A 12,392-nucleotide genomic window follows, 5' to 3' on the forward strand; every position below is an offset into this window, starting at 1 on the left:
ATGGAAGGGGGCTCTGGGCTGAGGCAGGGGGTTGGGATGTGGGAGTGGGTACTGGCTCTGGGGGTGCGGGTTCTGGGGTTGGGCCAGAAATGAGGGGTTCAGGCTGGGGCAGGAGGGGTGGGGGATGTGAGGGCTCCAGCTGGGGGTGCAGGCTCTGGTGTGGGGCCAGAGATGAGGGATTTGAGGTGCAGGAGGGGACTCCAGGCTGGGACTGAGGGGTTTGGAGAGCGGGAGGGGGATTGGGGCAGGGGTTTGGATGCAAGAGGGAGTGAAGGCTCTGGCTTGGGGTGCAGGCTCTGCGGTGGGGCTGGGGATGAAGGGTTTGGGGTGCAGGAGGGTGCTCAGGGCTGGGATCAAGGGGTTTAGAGGACGAGAGGGGGATCAGGGCTTGGGCAGGGGGTTGGGGCATGGGAGGAGGTGAAGGGTGCAGGCTCCAGGTGGCGCTTATCTCAAGCAGTTCCCAGAAGCAGCGGCATGTCCCCCTCATACACAGAGGTACGGCCAGGCGGCTCTGTGCGCCGCTCCATCTGCAGGCTCCATCCTGCAGCTCCCATTGGCAGCGGTTCATTGGGGCAGGGGCAGCATGTGGAGACCCTGGCTGCCCGTACGTGTAGGAGCCGGAGGGGAGACATACCGCTGCTTCCGGGAATCACACGGAGCCACAGCAGGTAGGAAGCCCACTTTAGCTCCGCTGCGCCACCAACCAGACTTTTAACGGCCTGTTCAGTGGTGCTGACTGGAGCCACCAGGGTCCCTTTTCGACTGGGCGTTCCAGTTGAAAACCAAATACCTGGCAACCCTAGTTACAGACTAGGGCTATGTTTACACTAGCACTTTTGTCGGTAAAACTTTTGTTGGTCGGGGTGAAAAAAACATCCCCCTGACAGACATAAGTTTCACTGACAGAAGTGCTGGTGTGGACAGCACTATGTTGGAAATGCTCCTCTGCCAACATAGCTACCGCCTCTCGTTGGGGTGGTTTAATTACGCTGATGGGAACGCTCTTTCTGATCAGCATAGAGCAGCTACAAGAGAGTCCTTACAGTGGTGCAGCTGCAGTGGTACAGCTGTGCCACTGTAAGATCTGTAGTGTAGACATAGCTTAGGTCTAGGAGCTGGGGTTTGGGAGTAGAGGGAAAAAAGACAGTACTGTGATGGGGAAGGCTGGAGAGGACAGAAGGGGTCCTGGGTCTGTGACCTCTAGAGTACACTCCCTCCAGATGAGATGGAACCTAAGATTTTGGAATCTCACTTTTCTTCTTCTGTTAGCAAATATTTGTGAAACCCACTGGCAAAGTGTCCCGTCCTCCTCTAGCACTGGTCCACAGGGAGAATGACAACCTACGACTCCTATCTACTATGTTAGCTCAGATGGCAGAGATCTATGCAATGGATCTAAAGGCTACAACCTTACTGATGACACATGGCTGTCAATATGGTTCTATATGATTTTTTTAAAATCTAGTACATTACATTAAAAAATAAACACTATGTTAGAAGAATGTCAAGGTTGCAAAGCCAAACACTCAAAAGTTAGGAAATGCCAGAATTAAGGTTGCCTGTGCAACCTTAGTTTGACTTCTTGTGAATATGCATTATGACAGAGTCTTTTTAATTATGTGATCACATGCTGGTTTTTAAAAGTTTGCATATGAAAGAATTCATTTTAGTTAATGTATACATCTACAAATATTTGTTTTTATGTTTCATTAATAGATTTATATCTCTTTTGTCTGTCCAGAGAATATTTACCTGTTGCTTTTTAGGATTTAGGAAAGAACTTCCTCATCCATAGAGTAGTCCCACTTAAATCTCTTCCCTGAGATAAGTCTGTGTTTTCACATTTTTCAAGAGCTTTTTCTAGAGATCAAAGACATTCTTTGCATCTAGAAAAATAAAGATTTATTGGTTCACCTTACAGATGTTGTCTTGTCATTATCTTCTCAAAGCACACTTTCTCTCACTTTTTAAATGTAAGTGCATATCAGTTTCTCATTTGTAATACAAAATATCACTCTAAATTTACTTTCTTTTCATCTTAAACCCACATTGTACATATTTCAGTAGTAAAAAAGATAAAACACACTTTTATGAGCTAAAGGTGGTAAAAAGTAGGAAGTTGTAAAAACATAACAATACTAAAATCAGGTTTGACTGATAATTCATTAGATTATTTAAAAAAGTAAACAATGTCTTTAACATAAAATGAAGGTTGTAATGATATCATATTTAAATCCAGCAACATTTCTGTTTAAGATAAATTGCTAAGCCAAAAAGGGGATTGCCCTTCACTATCTTGATGTATAAGCACTAGCTCAGTGTGGTAGCTTTGCCTTGCCGTTTTAAAAAAAACTATTATTTTTGTATTTTTTTCTTTCATAAGAAATATAGATGCTTGTTTCTTTCTCTTTGCTGCATGTTCTGTGTAAAATCTTTGGAAAACCTGAACATTTACATGAGTCCGTAAGTTAAACTGAGATTTTCCTTTTCACACTATCTACTTTATATCCTGCAAATAATTAAGCATGTGATTAATTTTATGCAAGTAAGTAATCCCATCACCTGTTATGTGTTTGCAGGATCAGGCTCTATGGTCTTGTCTGCACTAGCAAAATTAGTTCCTATATTTAAGCAGCTACCAGGAACAGTACTGAGCCAATAGTACAGATGAGGCTCAAGTGTTTTTACAAGGTTTTCACCATAGGTGGCAAAAACATATGAACCTTGTCTACACAGCAGTACTGGCAGTTCCAAGCATTCAAAAATCATGACTCAGCCTCCTCCAAAAATCATGAGAGGCTCAAATAATAATAATAATATTGGGATTATTTGTTTTGTTTTCCAATTGTTGGGTTACATTTTTCCCCTTTTTTCTTTTTCCAAAATGATGGCTAGAAACTTGCTTTTTAAAAAAAACCTGAAAACTGAGATTCTCATGTAATTCCATAGTTCCAGATGCTGAGGCTTCAATTAATCATGACCTTGCAACTTTGTATTAGTACTTACATCTTTGCTACCACTAGTGCAGCTTTAACATGGATGACAGCTGCTATAAATGGGACACTAATCATTCTAATGTAGACAAGGCCAAAGTTTGTCTACACTAGACAGTAGTACCGCGTTAACGACGTCATTGGTAAAAAGGTACTTTATACTGGTATAGCTATTCCTGTACAGCAAAGAGACAAACTATAAATTGCCTTTGCACTAATATAACTACATCAGTTAAAAAAAAATCACATCCCTAACCAAAATAGTTTGACTGTAAGACTTTTCAGTGTTCACCAGGCCTAAAAATCAGCTTATTCCCCTCAAGTGGGAAGTGGGACTGCTGCAGCATTGTGTGCTAGTCTTAATCAGGCCCTCTGATGACCTTGCCAAAGGCCTCCCGCAGAGAGTGAAGTGAGGTCTAGGTATGCCACCCATGTCAAACAAGGAGATGATGGTGATCATAAAGGAGCAGAAAAAGAAAAACACAATTGTTGTTGATTCTGCTTCTCATTTTACCTTTAATGAAATCCAAAGCACAAAAGATTTCAGATGTTAGAAATTTGGAATTAAAGTACTAACTCTGGCCCTGCTGAAGATGTCCCGGGGAGAGTCGGAGTGGGGAAGCACAGGACATTGGAAAAGGTGGGGCCATCCAGTGCAGTTGTTCTCAAACTTTTGTACTGGTGACCCCTTTCACATAGGAAGCCTCTGAGCGTGACCCCTGTTATAAATTAGAATACCTTTTTATATATTTGACTCCATTATAACTGCTGGAGGCAAAGCGGGGTTTGGGGTAGAGGCTGACAGCTCCTGATCCCCCATGTAATAACCTCAGGACCCCCTGAGGGGTCCCGAACCTCTGATCTAGTGCTACCTTGGAGGCAAGGCAGAGAGAGCAAGGAAGTCAGGTTGCAAAGTGGGACGGTAAGGGGGCTTGGGACAAGCTGAGGATGTGAAGGGCAGGGGAATCAGTTCTGGAGGGAGCAGGAGGTTGCAGAAGGCAGCTGGTTGGTTGGGAAACAGGGGCTTAGAGGCGGAGGTGGCAGGGCCCCTAGTGCAGGGAGCTTCATTGCTGCTGTATGGCCCTGGCCTTACTCCACCCCTGAGCGCCATCCAGCGAGCGGGAGTGAGCGGCAGAGCCCCCAGGGGTCGCTGGTGTGGAAACAGCAGGCCCCCGGCGCGGCTCGGGGAGGAGCGAGCGCCGCGCAGCAGAAGGCGAGCAGCGGGCTCGGGGGCGCAGACAACTTCGCGGCGAGTTAGAGCCGGCAGCCCGCGGTGCCTGGGCTGTAACCTGACACCGGGGAGAGAGCGCGGCGGCGGAGCGGAGGAGGAGAGAAGCCCCCGGGAGCGAGGGAGTGGGATGGTGACCCCCCCCGCCGCCGCCTCCGCCTCAGCCTAGCCGGACTCGGCGGCGGCGCCCGGGACTCGCGCTCCCAGCCGGGCTCGGGGCAGCCGGCCATGGGGAGGGGGCAGCTCGCCTGAGCTCCCGCTAACTTTCCCCCCGGGCGGAGCGGGGCAGGCGGATGGAGGATGCGCTGTCCCCGGCGGGCTGTGTGACCCGGGGGCGGCGGCGGCGGGGACGATGAAGAAGCAGCCGCAGCAGCACAACAGCAGGGGCTGCCAGGAGCCCCGGCCCCATGTGGCCCCTTCAGCTGGAGGGGGCCCCGGGCAGGGGGGTGCCTGGAGGAGGAGGCGGCCCCTCTCGCTGCTGCCTTTCCTCTCGCTCCGAGACTACGGCTTCTGCATGGCCGCCCTGCTGCTCTTCTGCCTGGGCTCCCTCTTCTTCCAGCTCAACGGGGGACCCCCGCACTTTCTGCTGGACCTGAGGCACTATCTAGGTAAGGGCGGCGGGCTGCGGTGGGCGGGGGGGGGGGGTGAATGCCGCGTGGGGAGCCCCCTCCCCAGGGCTGGGACGCTCGCATGCCTGGCCGGCTCAGCCCCACTCCAGTCACCGGGGGGGACTTGTTGCAGCTCCTGCTGCCTTGACGTGCATCCTCTGCGTGGCGGCGGCAGGGGAGGATGGATGCCCTGGCGATCAGCCGGCCTGCTAAGCATCGCGGGGCACTGCGGAGCCCTGTGCATGTGTGTGTGCGGAGAGCCAGGCTGAGCAAGGAGCAAGTGGCCCAGCGCACATGCTGTGCCAGTTTCCCCCCCCCCCCCCCCCCCCCAGTGCTTCGTCGCTCGCCAGAGCCCCGCGGGATCCGAAATTGGCCCCAGCTGGAAAATCTAGCGGCGTTCAGTGTGGTGCAGAGCTGCGATGCTTTACCGGGCCTGGCTAGTTTAATTCTCTAGTCCTTGAATAACCAGGCCTGCAAAGGTATTTTTCAGTTTTGTTCAACTTTTTAACAAGAGAGGCTCCTTTCTCGAGAGTGTCTTGACCCTGGTTTTCCTTAGGTTCAAGGACTGCACGGTCCTCTGTACCTTCCTAATCCATATTCCTAATAGTGTTCATTCAGGCTGAATGTTTCTCGCAAAGAATGTGAACCTCTCTCAACTATGTGGCTAGGGGAAGCACAGGGGGTGAGGCTAAGTCTCTGGCTTCCTGAGTTGGAAAGAGGTGATTCCCTAGAAAAATAGTGTATTTCAGACTTTTGGGTCGATGAGTGGAAGCAAAAGAAGTTTTGTGAAGAATTTGGGAAGTAAATCTGCAGGATCTTATATTCTGAGTTTGTGTAAGAAGCCGTGATGTATTGGTATAGTCCCCAAATGAGAAGCTCAGTTTACACACAGCTATGCTACTGGTGAGGAGGGAAAAACGTGCAGTGCTTTTCGTAAATACCTATGAGTATGTGTTTAAAAAGCAGGAAGTAGGGAAAAGGATGATCAGAATGAACTTGCTGAGAAAATAGAGCTTTGGCAAAAGGTAGAGGACAGTGCACTGGAGACTATTTCTAAACTCTGAAACTAAATTAAGGCCTTTGGTCTTTTATCTTGCCTTTTAAAACTGTACTGAGAAAGGGTTTATAAATCTACATCTCCACTACTAATTTAGATTAGAACTTGGAATTGCAAGTGAAAACTATAGTTATTGCCCTCAGGATATAAATGTGGAAGTTCAAGCATAACAAGTCATATATTTTCATATCTCTAGTTCAGAAATACTAGGAGTTAAGTTTTTTACACTATAGAGGAGACAGGAATGAACAGGTATCTGAATAAATTTAATATTCTGTTTATTCATGATGGAATAGATTTCTGTTTCTGAAGTTTGAGTGAGATTTTAGGTTCAAAGCTTCTTTTATCCTTGATTGTAACATTCCTTAGTAGTTTGGCCATTAAATTTGCCCAGCTTATTTAAGCATTTTAGAAATTTGCAGATCTTTGTCTAAAACATTTTGTGAAGAATGAAGTATAAAAAATACATTAATAATTTTTACCATAGGTGTTTCTCTTGTTAATGTGTTGCTGATTTGATCTTTGTCCCTTATTAAAGACGTCAGGAATAATTCAAATAAGCTGAGCATTGTAGAAGGAGCCATTGGTTTTCCCCCAGGAGAACCATATTCACTTTAAAACTAAAATACAAGAGTTGATGAGAAAGCTAACACGTATTTTGAGAAGAAATTAAAACAGAAATGATCTGACTAAAACTGAAAAGTTTTCAGGCCCACATTTTAACATCACTAAGGCTTTGATTGTGCGGGTAGGCATGCAAACAATTTCATGTGGTCTTGGTGATGTCAATGGGACTACTCACATGCAAGATCAAGATAAAGGCACACAATCAATTTTCAGATCTGAAAATGTTGTACCAATCATTATTACAGGAAACAACTAGAGCTACGAGAACAGAAAAGGAATAGAGGACAAACATGGGTTTCTCTAGGTTTTGTATTTGTTTACTTGGTGCTTTTGACAATGTTTTGCGTAGTAAGTGTTGTTGCTTTGTTGATCAGTGGCACTACTCTGGGGCGAGCTCATGGGCAGCCTTTTCCTCAGGCTCTGCAAATATGTTTGTAAACAATACAGCCTACCAGAATTGAAACTGAAAGTGAGACTGAAGAGGCAGCTGGCAGGTGTGTATTCCAAGAAATGGGAAGGTAGAGGCTGGGGATGGGTCTGATTTGTTTGGTCTTAGGTCTGACCAAATGATTTTTTTTTTTACATGTCAAGATGTGCTATTTATTTGCCTATTTATAAATATTAAGTTTGCCAGTGGCTATTAAACTTTTTTATGGACAAAATTTCCTGCCATTTTTGGCCATACACTTTCCATTCCCTTATTGAACAGTATGAAGAGGGAAGAAAATATGTTTGAAAAAAAGCTGTGATGCCTTCCTGAGTGAGAAAGTGTCTATCTGTGGTAGTTCCTCTTTGCATAGCTGTCTTTCCTCTTATTTGCAAGGCTATGTGGAAAAAATGGGCAGAGTATGGTGGATGTGGAGCTGTGCTAAACACTGTGGTTCCTCCCATGTCAACCGTATACTTGGATCAACTCAAAAGGGAAAACCGTGGAAAGGTAACATTAACTCCTGTTTTACATTCTAGGCCTGATTCTCCATGGTATGATTTCAGTTTTATGTCAGTGTGACTCCATTGGGATAAAACTCAAGTAAAAAAATAGTGAATCACAACTTGTGACTTGACTTTACGGCTTCAGAGCAGCTGTGGGACAGTGTAGTTGCTGTTTCTGCCATGTTGCCATAGACAAGGAGGGGACTTAAATTTTGAGAGCATCAACTGGAATTCCTTAATGTGAATGACTAGGATCCCCTGGCAGTGGGGAGATTAGATCTCCTAAATCCTGGTTAGTCCTGTGAAGTTTGCGGAAAATGCGGAGGCTTTTTTTCCTTGTAGCTGCAGTATTTTTGTGTTACGTTATTCCCCTTTGCATGCATTTGCGTCTAGAATGTTCACATTGCCTACGGAATGTTCATATAGTATGTGAAATATCATATCTACCTTAGCTGTTTTGAGTGGTTGTTATTGCCATAAGATTAACTGTTCAGTGGTCAATATGAAATGAGTACTATTGTCGGATTTTTATCACGTTACTGAAACCGCTACCTCTGTTGGCACTAATTGGCATTCTTGTTGGAAGTCTCAAGGGAGAGACCAAGGATCTGATTGCATATGGAGGCTACCTATTCTGTGAACCTCTTGTGGCTGGTTTAATAGAGCACTTCAGTGTCCAGGATGGCCAGTCTAGCTCCTTTTTATACGAACACTAAATTCTCTCTTGCTCACACTTTTTGTTCCACCATAAATTTAAAATAGCCACTATTATTGTTGGGCCTGCTAAAACTTGGTTTTATTGCTGTCCCCAGCCTTCCCATTTCTAAAGCAGCAGTCTAATATTTGTAGAGCTGATAGTCTTTGATGCTATTTTAGCATGAGGTGTACTCGGTAAATTTAAAATTGTTAAAATAAGAACACTTGGCGGGAAAAAAACCTGTCTTTTGCCAAATGGAAAAGAACATAGCTCTTCTTTTATCATCAACTATGTCTGTCTTCTCTAAAAGCAAACAGATGGTGGAGAAGAAAAATTCTAATTAAAAATTCTTGACAATGTCTTTTAATTTTACTTTTTGTACTTTACTGAAAGTATTTAATATGTTTTAATTGGGCTGTTGATTAATCGCAGTTAATTCATGTGATTCACTTAAAAAAATGAATCGCGATTAAGAAATGAATCACAATCAATCGCAGTTTTAATCGCACTGTTAAACAATGGAATACCAATTGAAATGTATTAAATATTTTTGGATTTTTTTTTTTACATTTTCAAATATATTGATTTCATTACAAAAAAGACTATGAAGTATACAGAGCTCACTTTATATTATTTTTATTACAAATATTTGCACTGTAAAAATGATAAATGAAAGAAATATTTTTTCAGTTCATCTTTTACAAACCATAATGCAACCTCTTTATTGTGAAAGTGCAACTCACAAATGTAACAAAATAAATCTACATAACTGCACTCAAAAACAAAACAATGTAAAACTTTAGAGTCTGCAAGTCCACTCAGTCCTACTTCTTGTTCGGCCAATTACTAAGATGGACAAGTTTGTTTACATTTATGGGAGATAATGCTGCTGGCTTCTTGTTTACAATGTCACCTGAAAGCGAGAACAGGTGTTTGCATGGCACATTTGTAGCTGGCATTGCAACATATTTACATGCCAGATATGCTAAACATTCATATTCCCCTTCATGCTTCGGCCACCATTCCAGAGGACAAGCTTCCATGCTGATGGCGCTCGTTAAAAAAATAATGTGTTAATTAAATTTGTGACTAAACTCCTTGGGGGAGAATAGTATGTCTCCTGCTCTATTTTACCTGCATTCTGCCATATATTTCATGTTCTAGAAACCAGTCTCGGATGATGACCCACATGTTGTTCGTTTTAAGAACGCTTTCACTTCAGATTTGACAAAATGCAAAGAAGGTACCAATGTGAGTTTTCTAAAGGTTGCTACATCACTTGATGCAAGGTTTAAGAATCAGAAGTGCCTTCCAAAATCAGAGAGGATCCGATGTGGAGCATGCTTTCAAAAGTCTTAAAAAAGCTACACTCCTATGTGGAGACCTCAGAACCCAAACCACCAAAAAAGAAAATCAACCTTCTGTTTGTGGCATCTGACTCAGATAATGAAAATGAACATGCGTCGAGTCTTCACTGCTTTGGATTGTTATCGAGCAGAACGTGGATGCATGTCCACTGGAATGGTGGTTGAAGCATGAAAGGGAATACGAATGTTTAGCATATCTTGCACATAAATACCTTGCAATGCCAATTACAAAAGTGCCATATGAACACCTGTTCTTGCTTTCAGGTGACATTGTAAACAAGAAGAGGGCAGCCTGATCTCCAGCAAATGTACACAATTTTTTTGTCTGAGTGACTGACTAAACAAAAAGTAGGACTGAGTGGACTTGTAGGCTCAAAAGTTTTACATTGTTTTATTTTTGAATGCAGTTATTTTTATACATAATTCCACATTTGTAAGTTAAACTTTCATGATAAAGAGATTGCACTACAGTACTTATATTGGGTGAATTGAAAAATACTATTGCTTTTGTTTTTTATAGCACAAATATTTGTAATCAAAAATAAATGTACAGTGCTCACTTTATACTTTGTGTTCTGTGTTGTAATTGAAATCAATATATTTGAAAATGTAGAAAACATCAAAAAAATTTAAATGGTATTCTATTATTTAACAGCGTGATTAAGCACGCGATTAATCATAAGTTTTTTAAGCGTGAGATTAATCACGTTTGATTTTTGTAAGCGCTTGACAGTCCTAGTTTTAATAATATCTCAGTAATAAAGACAGTCTGTGCTATACCTGCCCGTCAGCCTTCCTAGTTTTAAAAAATGTTTTTCTTTCCCCTTACAGCATGTGAAAGTTTTCCCTTTTGTATGTCTATCTAGTAAAACAGTAAAAGTGACTATACACAAAGTGCTATGAAATGCACAAAATACACAAAGTAGAGGAAAAATATTTTCTCCAACTTTTTCAATCTTTTCAGTTTCTGTGGCAATATTACATGTTTATTACAATGGAAAGTATACAATTTTCAGTCTGAAAATTGATTTTGAGTTGGCGTGTTCCTTTAAGACCCTACCAATAAAAGTCCCATCAATTCTTCATAATAGATGTTAATGGTGGGCGTGGGGGGAAGAGACATATTTCTCATCCCTGTATAAAAATCTGATGAAATGTATTTTTCTGTTATGGTCATCTATTTGTTAGAGGAGGGAAAAAAGTATTATTTTATTTTTTTTAAGGGACAGTGTGAGAACTGGTATGGCAAAAATGTAACCCACCAGTTGTGTTTTGGATCATGTCATAAGTGTATGCCTCATTATTGTCCAGAACTTTCAACCTTCCAAGGCCCAAATGTGGGAAAGAGACCTCAAATGAGGGGGACAAACTAACTGGTCTGACAGTTACCTTTAAGGAGCTATCTGTATAATAAATGTATGTGCTTATTTATCTGCTCTGTTCTTACATTGAAGCAGAACAATGATACATAATAGAATCTCATTTTTCAAAATGCTTTTTTTAAACAAAAATTGAATACAGCAGTGAGAATATCTTAGTTACATATGAAATATGCTTTTGTGTAACTCTCACACTACTGATTGTGAAATAGGGGTGTGTGTGTTTGGTTTGTGTGTTTAATTGAACCAACTTTGTAGAAATGTTGATTTTTTACTAAGTAGTTAACAAGACAATCTGAACAGATTGAATTAAAACTTTGCTGTGTTCTTTTCAATTTCAGGAACTTTCTTTACGCTCAAAATGGATGATGTTTCTTTGGTGGCTTTGAAATGCTTTGATTTTTAAATTGATTTTAAGGATTTATTACAATCCATAGATGTATTAATTGCTGTCTTTGTAGAATCTGAAAATCTAAAATTTTTGTCATAAAGCCTTGAAAAAAATGTGATAGATAGTCAAAAATCTCTACCTGATATTTTTCTACTCTCTGCTTCCTTGGGCATTGTTTTGTACTGAGAACATGAAGGTATTTTGTTTAACTAGAATGTGTCTGAAGTTTAATTCATTTTACCAATCTCTCAAAATTAAGATGAGTTTTAAGGAAAAAAACAAACAAATGTACCTCATCTCAAATAGCTTCTTTTTTAAGGCTGTGTAGGAATGTTGTTTTCCATACATTACTTGCTCATTGTTCACAAATTGTCCACTTGTAAAAATAAAGCTTAAAATGAAGATTTAGAATATGATACATTTACAACTTTTAGATTTGGCATTTGCAAATAGAAAATAGGAATAAGTACAGTGTCCTTATTTGTTTCATGAGTGACTTCAATTTTTGTGGAGAGTACTAGCTTTTAAATAGTAAGTTAACTGTTACCATGGCTATACAGTTATAACAATAATAACTTGGGGTCATAAGTGTATTTTGATGGCATTCTAAAATAGCATTTTCCATTTGGAGTATTGAATGGTGTTTGTTTGGAGATATACTGGGAAAGCACTACCCATGAACAGGTGTTGAGGTAAGTATGCAGCTGTGTATACTTCTCCACATTTCCTATCAATGACCTTAACTGTGATCTTGAAAGGATTTATTCTTCTCCGCGTGAAATACAGTGTAACTTTCATCCTTTCCAGGATTCTTCTCAGTGTGACTTCTGTCATTAGTATCAGATTATATAACAGGGAGTGATATATATGATAGGAAAGGATGGATGGCCGAATGGTTAGGACACTAGCCTGGGACTTGGCAGATTTCCTGTTTGGCCACAGACTTCTTGTGTGACCTCGGGCAAGTTGTTTGTTCTGTCTGTCTCAATTCCCCATCTATAAAATGAGCATAGAAGCAGTTTGCTGCTTCGCAGAAGTATTTTGAAGATAAATACATTAAAGATTCTGAGGTGCTCAGGTTCTACAGCCCTGGGGGCCATATAAGTATTTAA

The 12,392-nt window shown here is 41.8% G+C and overlaps 1 protein-coding gene across 3 annotated transcripts in view; it reads left to right on the top strand.

The window, feature by feature from the left end:
* Positions 1–4,178: 4,178 nt before the first annotated feature.
* UST (uronyl 2-sulfotransferase) overlaps positions 4,179–12,392 on the top strand; it is a 292,969-nt gene continuing 284,755 nt past the window's right edge. For all 3 annotated transcript variants that reach the window (XM_073337584.1, XM_073337587.1, XM_073337585.1), the window contains exon 1: positions 4,179–4,829. In XM_073337584.1, coding sequence (XP_073193685.1) covers positions 4,574–4,829 — 256 coding nt within the window. In that variant the 5' untranslated portion in view covers positions 4,179–4,573. The remainder of the gene's footprint in view (positions 4,830–12,392) is intronic.

This window comes from Lepidochelys kempii, chromosome 3 (genome assembly GCF_965140265.1).
Source record: "Lepidochelys kempii isolate rLepKem1 chromosome 3, rLepKem1.hap2, whole genome shotgun sequence".
Lineage (NCBI taxonomy): Eukaryota > Metazoa > Chordata > Testudines > Cheloniidae > Lepidochelys > Lepidochelys kempii.